The sequence below is a fragment of the Orycteropus afer genome, unplaced genomic scaffold (genome assembly GCF_000298275.1).
Source record: "Orycteropus afer afer isolate SDZICR_OR568_19922 unplaced genomic scaffold, OryAfe1.0 scaffold00140, whole genome shotgun sequence".
In the NCBI taxonomy this organism is placed as follows: domain Eukaryota; kingdom Metazoa; phylum Chordata; class Mammalia; order Tubulidentata; family Orycteropodidae; genus Orycteropus; species Orycteropus afer.
This window is the reverse complement of record NW_006921727.1, coordinates 3,725,814-3,750,561: the sequence shown is the minus strand read 5'-3', so window position 1 is coordinate 3,750,561 and position 24,748 is coordinate 3,725,814. Positions and strand designations below refer to the sequence as shown.

Sequence of the window (24,748 nt, the reverse complement as noted above, 5' to 3'; positions counted from 1 at the left end):
ATGGCTCAGGCGAAGATCAACGCGAAAGCCAACGAGGGGCGCTTCTGCCGCTCGTCTTCCATGGCCGACCGCTCTAGCCGTCTGCTGGAGAGCCTGGACCAGCTGGAGCTCAGGTGAGCGCGGCCGGCGGCGTGAGGCGGCGCGGGTGCCTTTTTCAGTGTGCAGGCGGGGCCCAGCCTCGGGGCTGGGGCTGGGTCACGGTCCAGCTGCCCCGCCGTCCCGGGGTTGCTTATGCAGCAAGAGCAATGTTTGCTTCAGATTTGTCTTGAATGGAGGTGGTGCGTTTTCTTTGTTTCTTGGTGCTCTTTTCTGGTTTTCTCCAGGAGAAGCAGCATTCTACTTAACCTAAACTTGTGAGCGTGTTGCCACATTCCCATTCATGTATCTCAGCATTTGGGAGTAGAGAAAATAGAGAAGTTAAAAGTTACAGTATGTTTTTGAGAGTAGAGATTGTGGGTTTACAGAACTTCTAGAATCTTCTCTGTGCCTGTGTATGGTTTTCTGAAATGTTTTTAACTTAGTTTTCTTGCTATGCATTTTTAAGGAAGGCAGCCCTTTACAGTGGCCCCTGATGTGGAATGATCAGTTTTCTTGCTCCAAAACGCTTCAGCGCAAAAAAGGAAAAATTCCAGGAACACACCCAATAACAAAGATTAGATAAGAATGGGACACATTCTGGGTTGTGGGGTGAACAGTAGCCGGGTATTTTGTGGAGTAAAATATACAGCAGCTTCCGTTTCTCTGGTAATCCCGTTACTGTATTCAGTCATTCCGTTAATCTCTAACTAAATTTCTTGTGTACCGCCTTACATAGAAGTCACTGTGCTGATATGTCACCTTCAAGGTGCTAGTCACTGTGGCCTGAAAGCATGAAAACATAGTTTTCCCTTTTACTTAAGATTTCGTTGAGTGGTAGGCTTGTGTAGAATTTCTAAACAATTTATAGTAGATTGTGAAAATACTTTTTTCCTTTAACAGTATATAAAACTTCTGTGTTTCCTATGAACAATTTGATCATGTTCAGGTCTATGTACTTAAATGAAAATCTTAAGGCAGATATTCTTTACTTGGCATACACCAAAAACCAAACTCACTGCCATCCAGTGGACTGAGACGCATAGCAACTCCCTTTGGATTTGCAAGGTGGTAAATCTTTATGGTAGTAGATTGCTCAGTCTTCCTTGGAGTGGCTGGTGGGTTTGAAGCGTCAACCTTCTGGTTAGCGGTCATATGCCTTAGGCACTACGCCATCAGATCTCCTCAAGCCCCCTGAAATTGTACACAGAATTTTGTTTATAATTTTTACCAGGTTCACAAAGGTGTATGTAAACCAAAAAGTTTAAGTGCAGCATGTATGTGTTTTTTATCTCTCCAATTAAAATCCCAAAACAGGAAGAGATGTATGTTTGCCCAAAAGAGTTATAGCCACAGTATTCTCTTAGCTCTAAGGCACTTCTCCAAGTGTAAACTTCTCCAAGAAAGGAATCAGAAAATGAAAAATTCTACATACAACGATTTTATGAATGGCAACAGAGAGAGATCTGAGCCCTAAACCAAGTTCTAGGGTTCTGCACAGAATGAAACAAATGGAATAGTAGAAATAATGCTTTTACATGGATTTCCACAAAAGTAGTAAACTAGACCAGGTCAGCCTAGAGAAGTGGAGCAAAACTACATATTGATAGCCTAAGTTACTTTCTATTTCTTTATATACAGCACTGTGAAAAGTAACTAATACATCTTTCCTGGCCTTTAGGACTTTGAGAGCATGTTTTCTGACTTTTCAGAACTCTCTCTCCCCAGTTCAGAAAGGATTTTTTCTTAAAGGAGCAATGAGGGAGTGGCCCCTCCTTTAAGCTGAGTCATTGTCCTTAAACCAGAATTGGTGGCTCACATGTAGTAGGTACAAAACTTGTCAAGTGTGCCTCTTTAAAAGAAAGCCTCAAGTTTTGAGTATTATTACGTCATATGTTTGATTAATGTAAAATGTACTAATTACAGTACATAAGTGATTAAATTGCAACTTATTTAACTAACTCTTGAGCTGAGGAGGAAAGACGGCTGATTTAATATGTGTTACTCATTTCAAGGGCTTTTCTAATAATTCTAGTCTTTTGAAAGCTTTGTTCCTTGCTTAAAAAAAAATACTGAGAATTTAGGAAGTGTTTCACAAGGTAAGAAAATACAGAGAAAAATGTTAATGTTGATCCGATGAAAGTTTTTCTGAAACCACATGGGCAATGTCGCTGTTAAACTATTAAAAACTAGAATCATGCCTAGAAGGTCACTTTTTAAAAGACATCACATGAAATGTAATTTTGTTTTAGTAGTTTAATTTTATATTACATAGAACTAATAATACAGTGCATTAAACCAAAATAAAACAGTGTATTAGGTAGAGGAAAATGTTACAGTTTGTACTTAGAAGTATGTTTTTACTGTTTTCCAGTCACACTAGTTCTGTAGATTGTGGAAGAAACTTCTTCCATGTGGAACTGAAACGAGATTATGCCAAATGCTTTATGACTTGAATTATGAGCTAGTGTATATGATGTTTAAAGTATTTGGCAGCATTCTACAAATACAGAATTTCATTTGTTTCTAAGACATTCCATTTGTTTTTAATGACACTAGCCTTTTTTTTTCTTTTTTTCGGGAGCTCTGGTAGCATAGTGGCGAAGGCACTTGACTGCTAACCAGAAGGCTGGTGGTTCAAACCCACCAGCCACTCCTCGGAAGGAAGAGGGGGCAATCTACTTCCGTAGTGATACTGCCTCGGAAACCCCAGAGGGGTTGCTATGAGTTAGGTCCGACTCGACAGCATATAACAACAACAGCAACAGCAAGCCTTTTTTCACTCCATCTCCTTTATTGCTTCCTTCTAAAGAAGTAAAGTTTTTCTCTCTCTGTTTTCACAACCAGTTCTTGAGAGTGAATTTTTCATTTGGCAGTGGTCCAAGAACCCCTAGCTTGTTTATTATTACTTTTAAACAGTTATTGCAATTAATTATTATTAATAATAAATAATTATGCTAAAACGTATTCCTTTAATGTACACTGACTATATGCCTGGCCCCATGCCTTTGTGGAAATACTATCTCCATTCTACAGATGGGAAATTGGGCTAAGAAATAAGAAAGTTAAATGACTTTGAGCAATGGACTCCAAATTTTGAATCCAGGAAGCCCAGCCCTCAAGACTCTTTAACACTTTATATCTAAATTTTCTTAATGTTAAAGATACTTCAAAATATAGGAATGATTTATGGATGAATATGTTAGTGAACGAAATTAAAATTCTATTAAATTATCCTTTAATTTAGAAAATATGGCATATTTACTATGTTACAGGCATTGGATGGCTCCTAGAAGATGCTGGATAGTAGTAAAGATGTTTAGGGGATAGGGTTTGGAGAATGGCTGGGGAGAAGTCGCAGGGAGACTGACTTCACAGATTTCTCCAAACTGATCACCTTGTGGTCCTTTCCCCTTTCTATCAACAATTTGCAATGGCTGACCAGCAGCAAGAAATGAAAGATTAGGACAGAGGCTGATGTGAATTATTCATCTGCCTTAAAGTTTCTTGTTGCTTAGTTTCTTGAAAGGAGCTCTGATGGCATAGTGCCTAAGGCATTTGACTGCTAACCAGAAGGTTGGAGGCAATCTACTTCTGTAAAGATTTACTATCTTAGAAACCCAATGGGTCAAAATTGACTCAATGGCAGTGAGTTTGCTTTTTGGTTTTAATGTTTCTTGATAGAATGTACCAGTAACCCAGCAGGCACAATACAGAGGACATCATAATTAATATTAAATAAAGGCCTATTAATTTAAAAGAGTACTTTTCATATACATTGTCTTTTGAACCTTACAAAAACCCTTTGAGGTAGGAGGAGGCCACATATTATCTCTTTTAGAAATGAGGAAGCTGAAGTCCAGAGGGATTAAGTGGCTTCCCCAAGGCCATACTACTAATGAGTAGCTCCTACCACTAAATACCCACCCCATGTCTCTTTAGTCAGTGGAAGGTAATATTTTGGTGATGATTAGGAAAACCCTTCAAAACCTTATAATGGCTAAACTATAAGTGATTATTATAGTGTTCTATTGGTAAGGAGTACTGAATAAGCAAAGGTACTATGTTCTTAAAGGTTCTAAGTTAAGAACCTGTTTTGAAATTATTTCTTCTGCATTAATTCATGGTATGAGCATTTGCCATTTTCTCTCCTTTTTATGAAAGCACGAATTCTTGTTATTAGTAAGCCTGAGTTGATAACACTAAGAATATCCTGAAGCTAATGTATGCCATCACCAATTCTAGGCACATTGTATATATTAACATACATAAATATTTTAGCCAATGCTGTCAGTCACTGTTAAACTGTTTACCTGCTTTATTTCATTCATTCACATTCACCTTTGCCTAACTGTCCTTGTTTTATAAGTGAGAAAATTTGGGCTGAGTTTAAGTATCTGAGGTCCATACCTTAGTAGCAGCATGTTGCACAGCTGGACTGAAAAACCATTGTAGTTTCTACTATATATTGTATTAGCTGACATATCAGGAGCAGGTGCAGCCTTGGTGAAATCATCATCATGCATCTCCTAAGTCTCTTAACAGTTTGTCCTTTTGGTACCTAGGCTGCAGAAATTTGTGAGGTAACCAAGATCTGAGGACTAGCTGAGGATGTATGCACCCCAATTTTGTTTTCTTGTACTCAGACTAAAACCTATATATATATATCTCCATAAAAATTTAGGTTTGTGTATTTAAAATTAAATTTCACAAAATGAAAAAAACTAGAGCAACCAAATTCTGACATGACTACTAATGGCCTAGACCCTTCAGGAATGAGAGTTTGGATCACTCCATGAGGCAAAGAACCACGAACAGTTGAAGTATTCTTTTTGCCAAAGTCTGTTTGGTTGTGATGTCATGTACTGTTTTCATGCAAGGCAGGCCTTGATGTGAGATCTTTCCCAATTTGGACATGTAGCTGCCTTCAAGATCTGTTAGTAAAAACAGAACTGTACCTCTCTGCCAAGAGGAATGTTGTCAGATGAGTACAGTTTAAATTTGCTCATGCACGATATTAGACTAAGCACCAGGCATGAACTCTTGTTACTAAGCAGCCTTGTATCCTATACTGTAGAGTGGTAATGCTCAACCAGGGATGAGTTGGCCCCCTAGGGGACATTTTGGCAATACCTGGAGACATTTTTGGCTGTCACAACCTTGGGGGATCGGGGAGAATGCCATAGTATTCTGTGTTGTAAACACCTATGATGTATGACAGGCCCCTTAACAAAGAGTTATCTGGCCCAAAATGTCAGTAGTGCCAAGGTTGAGAAACCCTGTTATTGAAGAATCAGATGAAGAAGTGAAAACATCTTTTTATTATTATTAGAGGTGGCAGTGTCCACAGGAGCTTCTCTGGGTGCACCTTCAACCTAACCCTTAAGAACCATAATCTCATCATAAACTATCACTAAATATATTAAGGAGCCCTGGATGGTGCATATGGTTAAGCACTTGAGTACTAGCCAGAAGATGGGTGGTTTGAACCCACCTGGAAGTGTTTTGGACAACAGGTCTGGCAGTCTACTTCCAAAAGGTTACAGCCTTAAAAACCCTATGGAGCACTTCTATTCTGCACAAATAGCATCTCCATGAGTCTGGATCAACAGGATAGCAACTAACAAAACACTAAAAATCAAGGTACATGACCTAGACCTAGCAGAACTCACAACAGAATCAGCCAAAACGCAAATACTGGAATTAATAGATGCAGAATATAAGTGCATTTAATAGTTTTAAAGAGAAGTTAATTCAATGTGGAAAACTCAAAATCATTTAAAAAAAAAAAAAAAGGGGACTAGGTTTGCTGGTCTGATGGAGGCTGGTGGAACCCCTGAGACTATGGTCCCTAGCTGCCCTTCAGGTCTGGAATTGAACCCACCACTCCTGTGGCTTCCAGTCAAAAAGACAGGCATATGAGCTGAACATTGACATTAGGTAGATAACACTCCTTGGAGAGTATCTGGGCAGGAGTACACAGGAGGGAAGAGCACAGGGAAGAGGTGGCTGTGGGAAAGAAGTCAGAGGAGAGCTGTTGCATTGTGGAAGCTTGCAGTCAATGCTATGAGACAAAGTGTATGTGAACTACTGTATGGAAGATAAATTTGCTCTGTAAACTTTCACCCAAATCACAATAAAATTAAAGAGAAAAAAAAAGAATCCTGATAAAAAGGTGGAAAATACAGTACAGAATTTCAAATTCTTAAGGAACCCAGACTTTCTAGAACCATGGCAGTGCAATGAATACCTAAAACTATTGCTCTAATTTTTAAGCCTTAAACCAAAAATACCCCTGAAATGTTCTGAAAACCCAACAGCAATTTAGCTTAACTAGTTGAGAATGTGGGAGCTCTGGTAGCGTTGTGCCTAAGGCACCTGACTACTAACCAGAAGGCTAGTGGTTCAAGTCCACCAGCTATTCCTCGGAAGGAAGATGGGGCAATCTACTTCCGTAGTGATACTGCCTCGGAAAGGGGTTGCTATCAGTCGGTTCTGACTTGATGGCACATAACAACAACAGTTAAGAATGTCTGCTGTAAGTGTTGTGCTCTTTCAAGATTTATCTATATGGGATCAAAGTGACAACAGCAACTTGAAAGATTACTTGGAAAGCTTATGGAGGGGTAAGTTTATGTTAATGGAGAGGAAAAACTCATGAAAGGAAGGTGTGAATGGTTGTACAACTCATAAAATGTGATCAGTGTTACTGAATTATACGTGTAGAAAGTGTAGAATTGGGGTATGTTATGCTCTGGATTTTCTCTACAACACCAAAATTAATAAAATTTAAAAAAAAATTTTTAAACAGAAGTTAAGTGAAAATATGAGTAAAAAACAAGACACTTTTTGATGAAATAGATTAGAAATGGAGCCAAACCAAGAGATGAAAAATACAAGTGAAATGAAAAATATGAGGTAAAAAAATAAGAGTAGACACTGCTGAGGAGAGGACTATATGCACTAGAAAGTAGAATCTGAAGAATTTATCTAGAACACAGCAGAAATATAGATGTAAAAAGTAGAACAGACATGAAGGATAAAAGATGGTCCAACATTTGTCTAACCAATGATCCATAAGAAAATAGTAGAATGGGAACAAGCAATAGTCAGAGAGAATGGTTAAGAATTTCCTAGAACTAATGGGAAAATTGTAGACAAAAACATTTACATAGGAGTTTAAGGAGAGCAGTAGCTGGTAAGCAGTACAGATTTTGCTTAAATTAACTAGAGATCTAGGTTCAGATTTTAAAAGAAAAATAAAAAATACGATGTAGGGGAGAAGGAGGAATTTTTGCTTAGGGAATAGTGAGTTTGTGTTAATGGTGATGGAATAATTTGGAAAAAGATGGTGAGAAAGGTTGCACAACTTGAAGACTGTAATCAGTACCACTGGATTATACATGTAGAAATTGTTGGAGTTTTTAAATTCTTTTCACCCAAGTTAGGGTGTGCCTACCCTCTAGTTAGTGGTTTACCCTCGCTTCCCCATCTACCCTCATAACCATCAAAAAATATTTCTTTTTTTGTGAAACCTTTTTCTTGGCTTTTACAGTAGTGGTTTCATACAGTGTTTGCCCTTTTGTGATTGGCAATTTCGCTTAGCATAATATTCTCTAAATTATCCATGTTAAGAGATATTCCACAGATTCATCATTGTTCTTAATGTTGTTAAGTATTCCATTATGTGTATGTACCATTGTTTGTTCATCTTTTCTTCTATTGATGGGCATTTAGGTTGTTTCCATCTTTGTGCTATTGTGAATAATGCTGCAGTGAACACGAATGTGCATATATCTGTTCATGTCACGGCTGTCATTTCTCTGGGATATATACCTAATTGAGAGATTGCTTTGGTATTTCTATTCCAAGATTTTAAGGCAGTGCCATACCATTTTCCAGAGAAGTTACACCAGTTTACAGTCCCACTAGCAGTATATGAGGGTTCTAGTCTCTCCACACCCTTGCTAGCATTTATTGTTTTCTGTTGTTTTGAATTTTGCTATTAGTGCTGGAATGAGATGATAGCTCATTGTTGTTTTGATTTGCATCTCTCTAATGGCTAATGATCACCAGCATTTCTTCATGTGTTTGTTGGCTGCCTGAATATCTTTTTAGGTGAAATGCTGTTCTATGTCCTCTGCCCCCCCCCCTTTTTTTGTTAATTTTATTTTGATTTGGGTGAAGATTTACAGAGCAAATTCACTTTTCATACAGCAGTTCACACATACTTTGTCTCATGTCATTGACCACAATTTACCACAATGCAACAACTCCCCTCCCACGTCCTCCCCCTAGTTACGTCTTCCCAGTGTCCATCCCTCCATACTCTCCTGTGCCCTGAGCTGTCCCCTGTGCATAAGCAGCCCTTACTTCTCCCATGATTGTTCTCTCCAGGACGTGTGTCTACTTGAGGGAAATGTCCTCTGCCCCTTTTTAAATTGGATTATTTGCCTTGTACCATATGTTGTTGGCAAAATTTTTCTTCCTGTCTGGATTCTCTTTCATTCTCTCGATGAAATCCTTTGATGTGCGCACATATCTAATTTTTAGGAGGTCTCAGTCATCCATGTTGACTTCTGATGTTTGTACATTTTTAGTTATGTTCAGTAGTGTATTTATCCCCTGAATCAGGGCCCCTATATTTGTCTGCATTTTTTCTTTGATGATATTTATGGTTTTATGTTTTACATTCCGGTCTTTGATCCAACCTGAGTTCATTTTTTAATATGGTGTTCATATTTGTATATGGATCCTGTTTCCATTTATCTGCAAATAGATATCCAGTTTTGCCAGCACCATTTATTAAAGAGTTTCACATTTAATGAGTTTCTGCCCTTTGTCAAAGATCAGCTGTCCATAGGTGGATGGATTTTCCTCTGGGTTCTCAGTTGTCTTCCATTGCTCTATGTGTCTGTCACTGTACCAGTACCAGCCTGTTTTAACTACTGTCGCTGAATTGGTGTATTTTTTGCTGAATATATTTTCACTACAATGAAAAAATAACAGTTTAAATAAAACAAATGTAGTCTGTATACTACACAGATGTCCAGTACCAAAACAGGCTTTGATTGACTCAAGGGAGAAGAAGAGGGAAGCTGTTAATGAGACAGTTCCTCCCAAAGGGATTGAGATTTGGAAGATCACCTAGTAGATGAGAGTCAGGAAGAAAGAATGTTCTGGTGAGAGGGAATAAACCACCACCACCACACCCCTCCCCCCAAAAAACTGCCATTGCCTTGATTCTGACTCATAGTGATACCCATTGAGTTCCCAAGGTGGTAAACCTTCATGGAATTAGATTGCCCCATCTTCCTTCCCTGGAGCAGCTGGTGGGCTTGAACCACTTACCTTCTGATTAGCAGCCAAATGCCTTAGGCACTGCACCATCAGAACTCCTTAGCAAGAGGAAATAGCAAGTATAAGGGTCCACGGTGCCAAAAACTCCGTGGAATCTATACTTGGAAGACTGACATTTACTTTTGCTATGAAATGAAAAAAATATACATAAAAATCTGTATAAGAAGTTCTGTTTAAAAGGTGAAATTTTTTTTACAGGGAAAATGCTCTAGTGATAAAAAAGTCGTAAGAAAAAAAAAAATTTTAAGTTCCACCCAATTTTCTTTATATTTGGTCTCAATTATATCTTTAATTAAAATATCTTTTATATGACAGATTATATATTTTTCTAGAATGCCTTTTTAAAATCCATTTTCTTATCAACAATCCCAAGAATTACCAATGTAACTTACTGTTCTAAATGAAAAGTTTTTGAACATTCAGTTCTCTCTTTATATCCTACATTTTAGTACAAACTCAAGTGTTGAAAAATTAATCTCTTCTTTCAGCATCTTCTTCATTACCAATCACGTGGCTTATTAAATGTTGGGACCATGGTTTGTATTTAGCCTAAATACTTCATATTAGTGCCAACTCAGTCTCTTTCATATGTACTGGGCCCTAGGTTATCTGAGAATTTGCTAATGTAAAATGTGTTAGTACATAATGAATGGTGCTGGAATATGCACTGATACTATAATACAACTATTTTATAAAATATTACTTTTGTCGTTGTACAGCCACATTTGTAACATGAGATTCTTACTAGCTTTCGCTCACTGCCTTTATGAACAAAGCTGGACATATATTTAGTACTTTAAAGGATAAAGAGATCATGTGATTTTTACAGTCTGTTAGTACTATTTTGGAGTATAACAGATGGGTGACTGATGGAGAAAAGGCATGAGTGGTTGGGGTGAGCAGCGGGGGGTATCTTTATATGAAGTAGACATGTGTGAAAACGTTGGTGAAGTTATTCCTTCTGTGCCCACTTAAGTCAGCAATCAGGATTAGATCTTCCATGATCTCGTATTTCCAGGACCATCCAAGTACTGAGGATAGGTCTGTCACTATTTCATTTTACAAAATTTGGCAACTTATTTACTTGCTATAATCATAACATGAAAGTGCCCTAGGAATAGACAACTTTACCTTTTTTTTTTTTCTTTCTTTTTCCCTTTTGCTGTCATGATTCCACAACCTAGTGCTTTAGTGACTGGACATATCAATGTGTACAGTTGAGTGCACATCTGTGTATAGCTGGGTTAAGGAAAATAGTGCTTCCATAGTTTTAACATGGCTTTATACAAAAAACGTAGAGGGACATTCCTTTTAGATTTAGAAAAAGACAAAAGATGTCACCTATCACTGCTGTATCTAGCTGTACCAGAGGACCTTTGTCAATACTATAAAGAAAAAATAAGAAATAATAGTGCTTGGGAGCTCTGGTAGCATAGTGGCTAAGGCACTTGACTGCTAACCAGAAGGCTGGCGGTTCAAACCCACCAGCCACTCCTCGGAGGAAGGTTGGGCAATCCTACTTCCGTAGTGATACTGCCTCGGAAACCCAAGGAGGGGTCGCTATGAGTCGGGGCCGACTCGACGGCATATAACAACAACAACAAGTGCTGGGAAAAAAAGAGAGAAATACTATACTTTATTCTCGATGATATGCTTATCAACCTAGAAGACCCAATGGAATCACCAGACAAACCATTAAAATTATTATGTTTAAGTCAATGTTGAGCTGTGGTGACACAGTGGTTAAAGAGTGGGTTCAAACCCACCAGCCACTCCACAGGAAAAAGGTGAGGCAGTCTGCTTCTGTAAAGGTTTATAGGCTTGGAAATCCTGTGGAGCTTCCTAGTCAAGGTTGCCAGTTATAAGATGAACCTGCAAAAACAGCATTTCTCTTAGCAGCAGTAATCAACTATAAAATGTAATAATATATATATATATATATTACAACAGCAACAAAATCCCTAAAAGTTGAATTTTTAAGAATCCACAAGACCATTATGAAAAATACTTCAAATTTCTAATAAAGAACATAGGAGAGGATCCAAATAAATAGATATAACATGCCCTTGTATGGGATGACATTATAAAGAAGTCATTCCCCACCCCACCCCACCCCCTTTTTTTTTTTTCTTTTTTTTTCAGAAACCAAACAGTCTGGAGTTTATAGAGAGGACTAAAGGTATTAATTATCTTTAAAGAAGATAAAAGGGTTTGCTCTACCAAATACTAAGGCATATTATAAGACTGGTGCTGTTAAAAAAACATGGATATTGGTGCAAGACCATTAAATATACTAATGTATAGGATAGAGATTTCAGAGGTGACAATATATTGGGAAAAAGTGGATTTTGGGGTAGATAATGTTGGAGAGAGTGGGTCACTATTTGGACTCAACCACATATAACATTGGAGTCTAAAAGACATACATATGAAAAATGAATGAAACGATTGAGTTAGTACAAGAAAATGTAGGAGAGTATCTTACGACCTGCGGGTAAGGAATGAGGGCAGTGGTGCAATTCTTGCCTTCCATATGGGAGAACCTGGGTTCAGTTTTCAGCCGGTGCACCTCATGCACAGCTATCACCTATCTCTCAGTGAAAGCTTGTATGTTGCTATGATGCTCAGCCGGTTTCAGTGGAATTTCATAGTAGGAAAACAAGGCCTGGCAATCAGCTTCTGAAAATCAGCTAGTGAAAACCCTGTGGATCAGAAAGGTCTGATACGCAGCTAGTCACGGGGATAATGTAGTGGTACCAAGCCATGTTTCATTCCATTGTGTATGGGGTCACCCTGAGTTGTGGGCTGATTTAGTGATAGCTAACAGCAACCAGGGTGGGAAAGACCCTTAAACTTTAGAAGCATAAACATAGTCTCAAGGGACATCAAGATCAATTGGCACACAACATAGTCCACAAAGACAATGTGCTACATCCTGTTTTGGTGAGAAGTACATGGAGTCTTAGAAGCTTGTGAGTAGCCATCTAAGGTGCAACTTACAGTCTTTCCCCCTCTGGAGCAAAGAAAAGTAAAGAAAATCAAAGACAAAATCAGGCCAAAGGACTAATGGACCACATGAAACTCAGCCCCCATGACCCTGAGACCAGAACTAGATGGTACCTGGCTACCACTACCCACTACTCTGAAAGGAATCACATTAGAATGTCCTGTATAGAATGGAAGAAAAATGTACACAACACTCAAAATCATTTACTGAAAAAAAAAGTCCAGGCTTCCTGGTCTGATAGAGACTGATAAACCCTCAGCCCTAGAACTGAAATCAGCCCCGTGGCTCAATTTTCAGCCAAACAGTAGGTCTATAAGGTGAACAGTAACACTAGGGAGGTAAGCAGTCCTTGGATCAATCATTCAAGATCTAAAGGGCATCATTTGCCTAAGAACAAAGTTCAGAAGGCTGGAAAGGTTAGGAAAGAAGGAGGAATGAAAACAGGAAACATAAAGAGGAAGTGGGGTGAGTGATGTTACTTTGTGGGAATTGCAATCAATGACATGAAACAAAATGTGTATGAATTGTTGAATGGAAAACTGATTTGCTCTGTAAACCTTCAACCAAATCACAATTAACTGCCACCCAAAAAAGGATTTTCTACACATATTGTAACATATCACTATTACTAGTTATTTATGGTATCTATCTATAGATACAGGAGTTCTGGTGCCAGAACGTTGGCAGTTCAAACCCACCAGCCACACCTCGGAAGGAAGGTTGGGCAGTCTTCTTCCATAGTGATACTGCCTCTGAAACCCAAGGAGGGGAGGGGTCTCTGAGTTGGGGCAGACTCAGCGGCAGTGTGTTTTTGTTTTTATCCATAGATACACTTGTATTTTGTTTCTTATATAACACACAAATTTAAGTATACATTTTGAAATGACCTATTCAGGTAAAATAGTTATCTCATGGAGAGGAGAGCATTAGGCAAAGAAAAAAGGAAAAAATAGAATTTAATCACATCAAAATAAGGATCTCTGCTCATGAAGTACATCCCAGGCAAAATTAATACATGATAAGATGAGAGAAGAAGACCGAAGAAGAGTTGATGCTTTTGAGTTGTGGTGCTGGCGGAGAATGCTGAAAGTACCATGGACTGCTAAAAGAAGTAACAGATCTGTCCTGGAGGAAGTGCAGCCAGAATGCTCCTTGGAAGCAAGAATGGCCAGACTTCGTCTCACCTATTTTGGTCATGTTGTAAGAAGGGACCATTCCCTGGAGAAGGATGTCATGCTTGGTAGGGTGGAGGGTCGACGAAAGAGGGGGAGGCCTTCAAGGAGATGGATTGATACGGTGGCTGCGATGATGGGATCAAGTATAGCAGGGATTGTGGGGCTGGCGCGGGATCGGGCAGTGTTTCGTTCTGCTGTGCATGGGGTCGCTATGAGTCGGAAACAACTCAACGGCACTTAACAACAACAACAACAAGATGAGAGAAGATGGTTGTGATTCCTGAAACCAGTAAGGTTGCAATTGAATACTGAATAAACAAAGAATGCCTGCGAATCAACTATTGTTGTCGTTATGTGCTGTGGAGTCGGACTCGACTCATAGCGACCCTTGGGTTTCCAAAGCAGTATCACTACGGAAGTAGATTGCCCAACCTTCCTTCCGAGGAGTGGCTTGTGGGTTTGAACTGCCAGCCTCCTGGTTAACAGTCAAATGCCTTAGGCACTACGCTACCACAGTTCCCACAAGTCAACTAGAGGACCCAAAAACCATTGCCATTGCCATTGAGTCGGTTCCAACTCATAGTGACCTTATAGGAGAGAGTAGAACTGCCTTATAAGGCTTCCAGGGGTGTGATCTATATGGAAACAAACTGCCACATCTTTCTCCCAGAGTGGCTGGTGGTTTGAAACAGCTGACTTTTCAGTTAGTAGCCAAGCCATGAGGACTCTATAAATGAAAGGACATTTCCCCTATTTAAACCAAAACAACAGCAACAACCCAGTGCCATCAAGTCGATTCTGACTTATAGCAACCCCTGTTGGGTTTCCAAGGCTGTAAATCTTTACAAAAGTAGATTGCCTCATATTCCTTCCACAGACCAACTGGTGGGCTTGAACCACCAATCTTCTGGTTAGCACTCCACCACTAGAGTTTCTTTACCCTATTTAAGGAAGATTGACTGAACAGGCTAACAAGGGTATGAAGAGTATGTTCAAAATTATTAGTAATAAAATAAATACAAATTAAATACTAATATACCATTGTACATCCATTAGAATGGCAACAAATAGAAAGTTGAAGAGTGATGAGTATTGGTAGGGATGGGTATATATCTGAAGGAAATTGTCAGTCAGGTCCACAAGAGGACTTTTATTTGTTAAAGCTTATTTGTGGTGATGGGAGACAACCTGGGTGACCATCAGTGGGAGAGTGGAGAGGTAAAATCAGGTGGACGTACACATGGAGTATCATGCAGCAGCTGGATGCTACTGATAGATACATACATAGCGCTGTGCAGTGAATTACTCAGGATGGGTCTTCTAGCCATGATCTTTGTGACCCAGATGACTTGCGTGGACTATGCAAATGTGAGGTGCTTGTGGCCCACCAAGGGGACAGGGTAACTTGCTAATAATGTAAATAAGGTACATGGCATTCATGTGGGTTGGACTGTGCAAACAAGGTGTACGGAACCCTATGTGGGGATTGGTCAGTCTTACAATTCTGCTAGGCTTAAAATGAGGCATCCCAAAGGTGGGAAGTGGGGATGTCACTGCCATCAAGAAAGAAGAGGTGGGAGTAGAGTATGTTCTTGGAGATCCCTACTGTGAGAAACAGACAACAGCAGAACTAAGAGACCAGCATGAGACACAGTGACAGGCTTCCTGGCCCATGGAGGGAGAAAGCTGAATGCATTCAGGCAGGAGACTTGCTGGCAGAGTGGGGTGCCTCTCTTGGCACCTATTAAGCAAAGCTGAAAGAGACTGGTAACACTAGCTTGAGCAGCGTAGAGGCTGAGGCCAGAGAGAAGCATGCTTGTGGCCAGCAGAGAAGCAGCCAGTCGGTCCTGACTGAAGAACTGCATCCTGAGTTGTTTTCTGATCCTGAATTGTAACCTGTTACTTCCCTAATAAACCCATAATTGTGAGTATTTTGAGTTCTGTGTGGCCACTGAAACAAACTCTAGAACCAAGCAGAAGACTAGAGTGCCGTGGGAGGGACTGTTAGGATCATAATTGGTAAAAAGTTTGGAGGGTGGTAGCATGTCTGACCTCGACTTCATAGGAATCAGCCTTGGGCTGCTGATCTTGGACCTTCTTCCCCCTTGTGAAGTTAGAGGAGGCTGGAAGACACCACCACTTCCATGCCCATTTTGCACATAGAAACATGGCTGGTTCTTAATAAAATTAGTGAAAAACGAAACAATTAAAAATGCATGAACACACAAACAATACAGATTTTGTAATAAGTGCAATAGATAAACATTAAATAGACTGACTGCCCTGTAAGTGAGGAGAAAAACAAGAATGGCATAAGTGGATAAAAGGAACAGAAAGATGAAATGATAAAAAGGAACGCTATTTTTAAAAGAATTCCTATTGACCTTTAAACTTGACTTGGGTTGAATGAAACAGAAATGAGGAAACTTAACAGAACATTCTTCATATAAAAACTCTTTTCCCAATTTATACAGGGTTGAAGCTTTGAGAGAAGCGGCAAGTGCTGTTGAGCAAGAAAAAGAAATCCTCCTGGAGATGATCCACAGTATCCAAAATAGCCAGGACATGAGGCAGATCAGTGATGGTGAGAGCCATTTCCATAGGAGGGGGCTTGTCTTTTATGTACACTTAGGGGGTTTGATACACGCTTAATTTTTTTATATGAGTACATTAGGCATCAGCATTTAACGTTAGCTGCAGGCAGTAGCTGCAGCTGTCAGTTTATTCCAGTAGCTGCTTACCCAGAGCTCATTCCCCTAGCGTGTTCCCAACCCCCAGACCATGGCTGGAGGGCCGACAAGATTAGGAAAAGCATGGCTCCAAGCAATAAAGCCATGTTTTTCAGCACAGGTTCACACTCCCAGCTTCAGTTCTTTACCAGTTACGGGGCTGCAGGAAAAAGGAGTTCTGGTGGCGCAGTGGTTAAGGCATTGAGCTGCTAACTTAAAGTACCGCAATTTCAACCCACCAGCCACTGTGCGAGAAAGATGAGGCAGTCTGGGGTGATTCTACTCTGTCCTGTATGGTTGCTGCAAATCGGAATCAACTTGATGACGGTGTTTCGGGACTGTTGTTGTTGTTATGTGCCGTCAAGTTGGCCCCGACTCATAGTGACCCCTCCTTGGGTTTCCGAGGCAGTATCACTATGGAAGTAGGATTGCCCAACCTTCCTTGGGACTGTAGGACATTTAAAAGCAAAAGCAGAGAAGTAACACAAACAGGGATGTATTGGGATGTGACTTAAGAAAGGAAGGGGAGAAAATTATGAGGAAAAAAACGAACAAGAATATAAAAATGTGCTATCATTTTCAGATGAAAACCATACCTGCTCATAGAGGGTTTGGGGCAGCTTTAAAGGAGGCTAGGAAGGGAGCAAAGCAGTTTGAACAGCTAAACAAGATGAACTTGTCTGTCAGTTTGTTGTGCTGTGGTGGCTTACATGTTGCTAAGAGGCTGGAGGCTATGTGACCGGCGTTGCAAATGCCAGCAGGGTTACCCATGGGTCAGGTTTCAGCGGAGCTTTCAGACTAGGACAGACTCGGAAGAAGGAAGAGGTCATTGACTGTTCAGAGTTGGCCAATGAAAACCTTATGAATAGCAGTGAAACACAGTCTATTACTCGAAAACTTTATGAATAGCCCTGAAACACTGTCTGATATAGTGCCAGAAGATGAGCCCCTCAGTTTGGAGGGCACTTAAAATATGATAGGGAAAGAGCTGCCTCCTCAGAGTATAGCCGACCTTTATGATAGGGATGGAGTAAAGCTTTTGGAACCTCCCATTTGCTGATGTGGCACTACTCAAAATGAAAAGAAAAAAAACTGCAAATATCCACTAATAATCGGAACATGGAATATATGAAGTATGAATCTAGGAAAATTGGAAGTTGTCAAAAATGAAATGGAACGCATAAAGATTGATATCCTAGGCATCAGTGAACTGAAATGGACTGGTTTGGGCCATTTTGAATCAGATAGCCATATGATCTACTATACCAGGAATGACAAACTTGAATGCCATGCCATTTATCATCACCAAGAATGTTTCAAGATCTGTCCTGAAGTACAGTGCTGTCAGCGATAGGCTAATATTCATACATTTACAAGGAAGACCATTTAATACTACTACTATTCAAATTTATGCACCAACACCAAAGCCAAAGATGAGGAAATTGAAGATTTTCACCAACTTCTGCAGTCTGAAATTGACCAAACATGCAATCAAAATGTATTGGTTATCATTGGTGACTGGAATGCAAAAGTTGGAAACAAAGAAGAATCACCGGTAGTTGGAAAATATGGCCTTGGTGATAGAAATAATGCTGGGGATCACATGATAGAATTTTGCAAGACCAACAACTTATTGACTGCAAATAAGTTTTTTCAACAACACAAATGGCGGCTATACACATGGACTTCACCAGATGGAGAACACAGGAATCAGATTGACTACATCTGTGGCAGGAGGTGAAGGAGAAGCTCAGTATCTTCAGCCAAAACATGGCCAGGAGCTGATTGTGGAACAGACCATCAACTGTTCATACGCAAGTTCAAGCTGAAGTTGAAGACAATTAAAACAAGTCCACGAGAGCTAAAATATGACCTTGATTATATTCCTTCTGAATTTAGAGACCATCTACAGAATAGATTTGATGCATTGAACACCAGTGATTGGAAACCAGAGGAATTGTGGGATGACATCAAGAACATCATCCATGAAGAAAGCAAGAGGGCATTAAAAAGACCAGAAAGGAAGAAAAGATCAAAATGGATGTCAAAAGAGACTCTGAAACTTGCCCTTGAGTGGAGAGTAGCTAAAGCAAATGGAAGAAATGACAGCTGAACAGAAGATTTCAAAGAGCAGCTCAAGAAGACAAAGTCAGTTGTTAAAATGAAATGTGCAAAGACCTGGAGTTAGGAAACCAAAAGGGAATAACATGCTCGGCTTCCTCACACTGAAAGAATTGAAGAAAAAATTTAAGCCTCGAGTTGCAATATTGAAAGATTCTATGGGCAAAATATTGAATGATGCAGGAAGCATCAAAAGAAGATGGAAGGAATACACAGAGTTACTGTACCAAAAAGAATTGGTCAGTGTTCATCCATTTCAGGAGGTGGTATATGATCAAGAACCAATGGCTTTAAAGGAAGAAGTCAAGGCTGCACTGAATGAACTGGCAAAAAACAAGGCTCTAGGAATTGACCAAATACCTATTGATAAATGGATGCCACGCTAGATGTAATCACTTGGCTATGCCAACTAATTAGGAAGACCCGGCCAACTGACTGGAAGAGATCCATATTTGTACCCATTCCAAAGAAAGGTGATTCCACAGAATGTGGAAATTATTGAACAATATCATTAATATCACATGCAAGTAAAATCTTACTGAAGATAATTCAAAAACAGCTGCAGCAGTATATTAAAAGAGAACTTCTAGAAATGCAAGGTAGATTCAGAAGAGGATGTGGAATGAGGGATATCATTGATGATGTCGGATGGATCCTGAATGAAAGCACAGACTACCAGGAAGATGTTTACTTGTGTTTTATTGACTATGCAAAAGCATTCAATTGTGTGGCTCATACAAATTATGGGTAACATTGAAAAGAATGGGAATTCCAGAACACTTAACTGTGTTCACGAGGAACGTGTACACAGACCAGGAGGTTGTTGTTCGAATAGAACAAGGGAATACTGCATAGTTTAAAATTAAGAAGGGAGTGTGTCAGGGTTGTATCCTTTTACCATAGTTACTCAATTTGTATGCTGAACAAATAATCCGAGAAAGTGGATTATATGAAGAGGAATCTGGCATCAGGATTGGAGGAAGACTCATTAACAACCTGCAATACTCAGATGACACAGTTTTCCTTGCTGAAAGTGAGGATGACTTGAAGCACTCACTGATGATGATTGAAGGCTGCAGTCTGCAGTATGGATTACACCTCAGTAAAAAGAAAACAAAAATCCTTATGTCCAGGCCAATAAACAGCATCACGATAAATGGAGAAAAGATTGAAGTTGTCAAGGAGTTCATATTACTTGGTTCTACAATCAACACCAATGGAAATAGCAGTCAGGATATCAGGCAACATATTGCATTGGGCTAATGTGCTGCAAAAGACCTTTTGAGTGCTTTAGAGCAAAGATGTCTCCTTGAAGACTAATGTGTACCCAGCCTAAGCCATGGTATTTTCAATTGCCATAGAGGAATAGGTCACTTATAAAACCAGTTTCATTGGCACTGAACTTCTTTTTAGTTCTTTTGGTGCTTCACAGGACAAGCTAGTAGGCTAGGGAGCTGGTAAGTATACAGTCTGACTCTGGACAAAAACTCTTAGAAATCTACAATGTGGTTATGATCTAGTTTGTTTCCTCACTGTCTTGGCCACAGATCAGTGAAGAAGAAAGGAAGTTAAGAAACAGGACAAATGAGATTGCTGGCCAAGCAAGATTTAGCCCACTGTCCTGCTTACATGTGTCTGGAGAAGATGAAGAAATCAGTGTCTAGTTTTGAGGCCAGCTTATTCTCCACTACAATGACCATGTTTTCTCAGCAAACATAGAGGCAACGTATAAACATGCATGATCTTATGGAGACCAGGACATCTGGTCTCCACAGCTCTAACCAACACAAACTCGTGATGTTCACTGCTCACTCACTAAGAGTTTATCTCCATCCCAGTTACAAATACATACCTATTCAAACTTAGCAAGCATGCTTATATTTGAGAAGTCATCTAGTACCCCACATGTAGAGACTTCCTGAAAATGGTATTGTACAAACCTCTTTCTATAACCCATTGTACTCCATCAGTTAATCTTATGTGCCGTTGTTGTCGTTGTTGTTAGCAGTCTTAGCCTTAGGCACTATGCTACCAGAGCTCCTTATGGGCTGTATGTTTAGGTTTATCTTTAAAATACTCATAGCAGAGATGCTTACAGAAAATAATAGATTTAGCCACAAAAGAGTATCTTAGTAGTCTTGACATAGATAAGTTTATGTCTCTGGCTGATTTTTTTTTTTTAGGAGAAAGAGAAGAATTAAATCTGACTGCAAACCGTTTGATGGGACGAACCCTCACTGTTGAAGTTTCAGTGGAAACAATCAGAAACCCTCAGCAGCAAGAATCGCTGAAGCATGCCACCAGGATAATTGATGAGGTGGTCAATAAGTTTCTGGATGATTTGGAAAATGCCAAGAGTCATTTAATGTCACTGTACAGTGCTTGCTCTTCTGAGGTGCCACCGGGGCCCATTGATCAGAAGTTTCAATCGATTGTAATTGGCTGTGCTCTTGAAGACCAGAAGAAAATTAAGAGAAGATTAGAGACTCTGCTTAGAAATATTGAAAACTCTGACAAGGCCATCAAGCTGTTAGAGCATTCCAAAGGAGCTGGTTCAAAAACTCTGCAACAAAATGCTGAAAGCAGATTTAATTAGTTTTGAAACCTACAAGTACTTACTATTAATGATGTGAAAACGAAAAAATATTATTTTGTGTGATAACTGTTCTTTATGTTAGGCATAACCACTCATTTGATATGAATGTTGTTTCAGATGAGGGAAATAGTCCACTGTCATCAGTTTTGCAAATAACATAATTAAGACTAGAATTATTTTAATTACTTGTCTAATTTTTAGACTGAATTCTTGTCTTATACTGGGATCTAGATTAAATACATACATAACATATCTATATACATACATATCTATCTATATATATATATATATTTTTTTTTTACTATTCTGTGGATGAATACGTAACAGTATGTGGAGAAAAATCAGTGCCCAGCTAGGAGCCAGGGGCATTACTGCTCTTTCCTGGGCTTTATCTGGTATGGAAACAAATGGGCATGTGGGGCATGTAGTCAACTAGATGTTCTTTACCTTGAGCAGCAGCACACAATGCACACCCAGTGTTAACCAAGCACTGTGCTTAGAGGATATAATGAATTACATTCTTTTTCTTTGTCTTCTCATTCAACAAAAATTTTGGAGGCATCTATCAAATTTTTTTAACTTAACACATCATTTCTATAAAATGTCAATCATTACAATAATGCAGTGTTGTAACTTGCCTTTTTGTTTGAAAGTGCTGCAGCAAAGTTTGTCAAGTTAAAAAAACGAGCATATTCTGTATAGTTGCACCGTAATTTACTTACCCATTTCTCTCCATTTAAATGACTTCTAGTTTGTTACATCTTTATATGCATATAGCTTTTTCCTTTTTTATTTTCTTTGTATTAAATCTGAGCAGTTAGATTTACTAAGTCAAAGGGCATATACATTTTTATAGCCTGATACGTATTTCCTAATTTCTTTGTATACGAATTATATCAATTTACACCATCTTCAGTAATTAAAATGTAGCTATATCACAAATCTTTTTAGCACTGAGCATTTTTTTCCCCAATAGTAGGTATAAAACACTGTATTTTAATTACGTAATAAAGAGGAGCCATATATTATAATCTACAATAAATGATGTAACTACAGACCACTTAGTCCAAGTGACCAGTCCTGCTGACACACAAACCTCAACAATTCCCCCAAATATTACTTCAAAATAAACACATCAAACTCAAGTTTCATTAAAATGTGTTTTTCACACTGAAAAAGTTCAAGATCTAGATTTATAATTTATTACTGAGTTTCAACTTAAGAACCAAAATGTTAGAACTCCATAAAAAGAAATTCCAATCTAGGGCATTTATGGCTGCTTTGTCTGCCAGTACTAACTCTACCTGATTAAAATCTTTCCACTTTATGGGAAACAGTACTTCTTACTGCTGTCTATGGCAACAGTTTTTGGTTTGTTAGCAGACTGATACAGGGTCTTGAGGTTCACTGTCAGATAAAGATTTTCTTATTTTCCATCTTTAACATTTATTTATTTTTTTTGTTTCAAATGAAGAAATAGACATTCTGCTTTTTTCCTCAACTTCCCAACTATTACTAGGATCTGTAAATCTTTTCCTCTTAGAAATACTCGCCTTTCCCATTACTGTACTCTATGTTGGTCTAGGCCTTTTCCCAACACAGATTTTTCCAGCTGTGTCTTTCTCCTTGGGCTTTTTCCTCATCTTGCTTCTTTCTCAAGTTTTGCGAGGCAGTTTTACGGGAAGCCATTCCTTAGCACAGACTAGAAGGACGTTGACCCAGCATCTCCAGACTGCTTAGGGTCTGTGGTCTGTAGCATCTCCAGCTCAGAGTACCTCCAGCTCAAGCCGCATCCAAGGGAGCAGGAATCCCAGTGTATTGATTGGTGACATTTTTATTGATAAGAATGGAAGTATAATAATGTATTTTCACATGATGACAAGAAATGATACATTTTTACCCTCACCTAAACTATTCTTTAGGTAGAAAACAATCTGATTTAGACTACAGGGAATTGAGACTATATATTTTGCCCTATGCAGATATAGTCCCTAACAGCCTTCTCCCAAAACCTTATCATTACTAGCACATAGTATACAAGTTTAGGAAAGCTCTTCTGCCACCCATGCCCTGGCACTTCTTCCTGAAGCCTGCTCCTTGCCTTCCCTATTAGAGAGGATTCCTGAAGTGTGACAAACAGCAGGACCTGCAGAAAAGCTGACAGAAGGGCACTCAGTATTCATCAATAGTGAAAACCCTGCCTGCCCACTTATAAGACAATACAGAATTGACCATCTTGGTACTTTAGAGACCCCTGACAGAAAAAAAAAACCAAAAAACTCCTACAGCTTTCAGAGGGGTGGGAAGGGGAGAACTATAGTAATGAATAGTGCCCTTCCTTTAATAAAACATTATTAGCCAAGTGAGGTGTTATGTACTGGGACATGCAATAAGTGCAAGAATGGTCCTTCATATTCATGAAGCTCAGTCTAGCACTTAAAATGCCCACAATTCATCCTGAAGAGATAATCTAATTGGAGAACTCTGCTTCAGTGTTTTAAAATTAGGAAGCAGAAAAGAATTTAACAACTGAAAGCCGAGAAAGGATTTGGTAAACTAAATGATACGCAATTATTTTAATTAGGAAACATCTATTCCTTTCGAATGACTGATTGTGATAAATGCTGATAACATTTGCAGTACATATATATATGTGATATTTCTGAGGCCTGGATTTTACAATTACTCAGAGGGAAATTAAAAGAGCTAAGAATCTTGGAAAAGGCAGCAAAGACAAAAATGCCAGTAAGCTTGCACTTAGCCATTCTCTAGTTACATGTATGTGTGACAGAAACACTACTCATACAACCTAGCAAAATTAAAATAGACTAGATGCAACAATCCTCAAGACCTGCTCACACTCTTGAGTTTTCGATCAGGAACTAAGAGTAAACAATTTGAACTGGACTACCCAGGTCTTCTCTTAATTATCTACCTCAAACCACTAGATACTGTAGAAAACATGCCTTCCTTGCATATAGTGGGCATTCAAATCACTATGACATTAATATAGAGGGATGGTTTCCATAACCGGTTCAGCTTTAGTATGCAATATTCCAGAGTGAGCAGAACAAGTAAAGGTGGTCAGTTTGTGAAAAAGTTTGATAAAGGATGTCAGAAAAGGCGGAAAAACGTGGTATTGGTAAAGTGACCTAGCATTTGGATTTAGGAATATTATAAATACACCTCCAAATTAATCATCAGACCTCACTGAAGTCTGAAGGTGATACCAATCCCAGGACAAAACAGAACAGCAGAGGAGGCACAATACTGCCAGATTCAGCTCTGTGGAAGGAAGACCAGGGAGAGCTCTCAGCCCTAACTCTTACCAGCAGAGAGCATCAGGGCAAGGCACTTAACCTCTCGAAGTCCCCACCCAACCCAAGGTAAAGTCGGAGTAATTAGGTTCCCATGAGTTAAGAAGTTTAAGAGATACTGCATGCAAGGTGTGAAGCATGGGGCCCAGTACAGAATAAACTTGTTAAATACATTTCACCTATACCACAGGTTAAAGTGAATGTGTCATTTGACAGCCAAAGCCTCCAGACAAGACGACTTTTCTTTAAAACAGACTGATACTGACAAAATTAGAAAATTTGTTTGCAAGGCAACATTATAGCATAGTGGCTAAGGCACTTGACTGCTAACCAGAAAGCTGGCGGTTCAAACCCACCAGCCACTCCTC

General features: G+C 39.2%; 1 protein-coding gene across 1 annotated transcript; it reads left to right on the top strand.

The window, feature by feature from the left end:
- On the top strand, positions 1–21,063 carry BAG2 (BAG cochaperone 2). Its single transcript, XM_007945606.2, has 3 exons — positions 1–113; positions 16,092–16,201; positions 20,651–21,063. The coding sequence occupies exons 1-3, from the start codon at positions 1–3 to the stop codon at positions 21,061–21,063; spliced, it is 636 nt and encodes a 211-aa protein (XP_007943797.1).
- The last annotated feature ends 3,685 nt before the right edge of the window (positions 21,064–24,748 follow it).

Bases quoted from the DNA above. Each gene is read 5' to 3' on its own strand.
- BAG2 (XM_007945606.2), top strand. From the start codon at position 1: ATGGCTCAGGCGAAGATCAACGCGAAAGCCAACGAGGGGCGCTTCTGC. The intron at 114-16,091 runs GTGAGCGCGGCC...CAATTTATACAG, and splicing joins CTGGACCAGCTGGAGCTCAG to GGTTGAAGCTTTGAGAGAAG. The intron at 16,202-20,650 runs GTGAGAGCCATT...TTTTTTTTTTAG, and splicing joins CATGAGGCAGATCAGTGATG to GAGAAAGAGAAGAATTAAAT.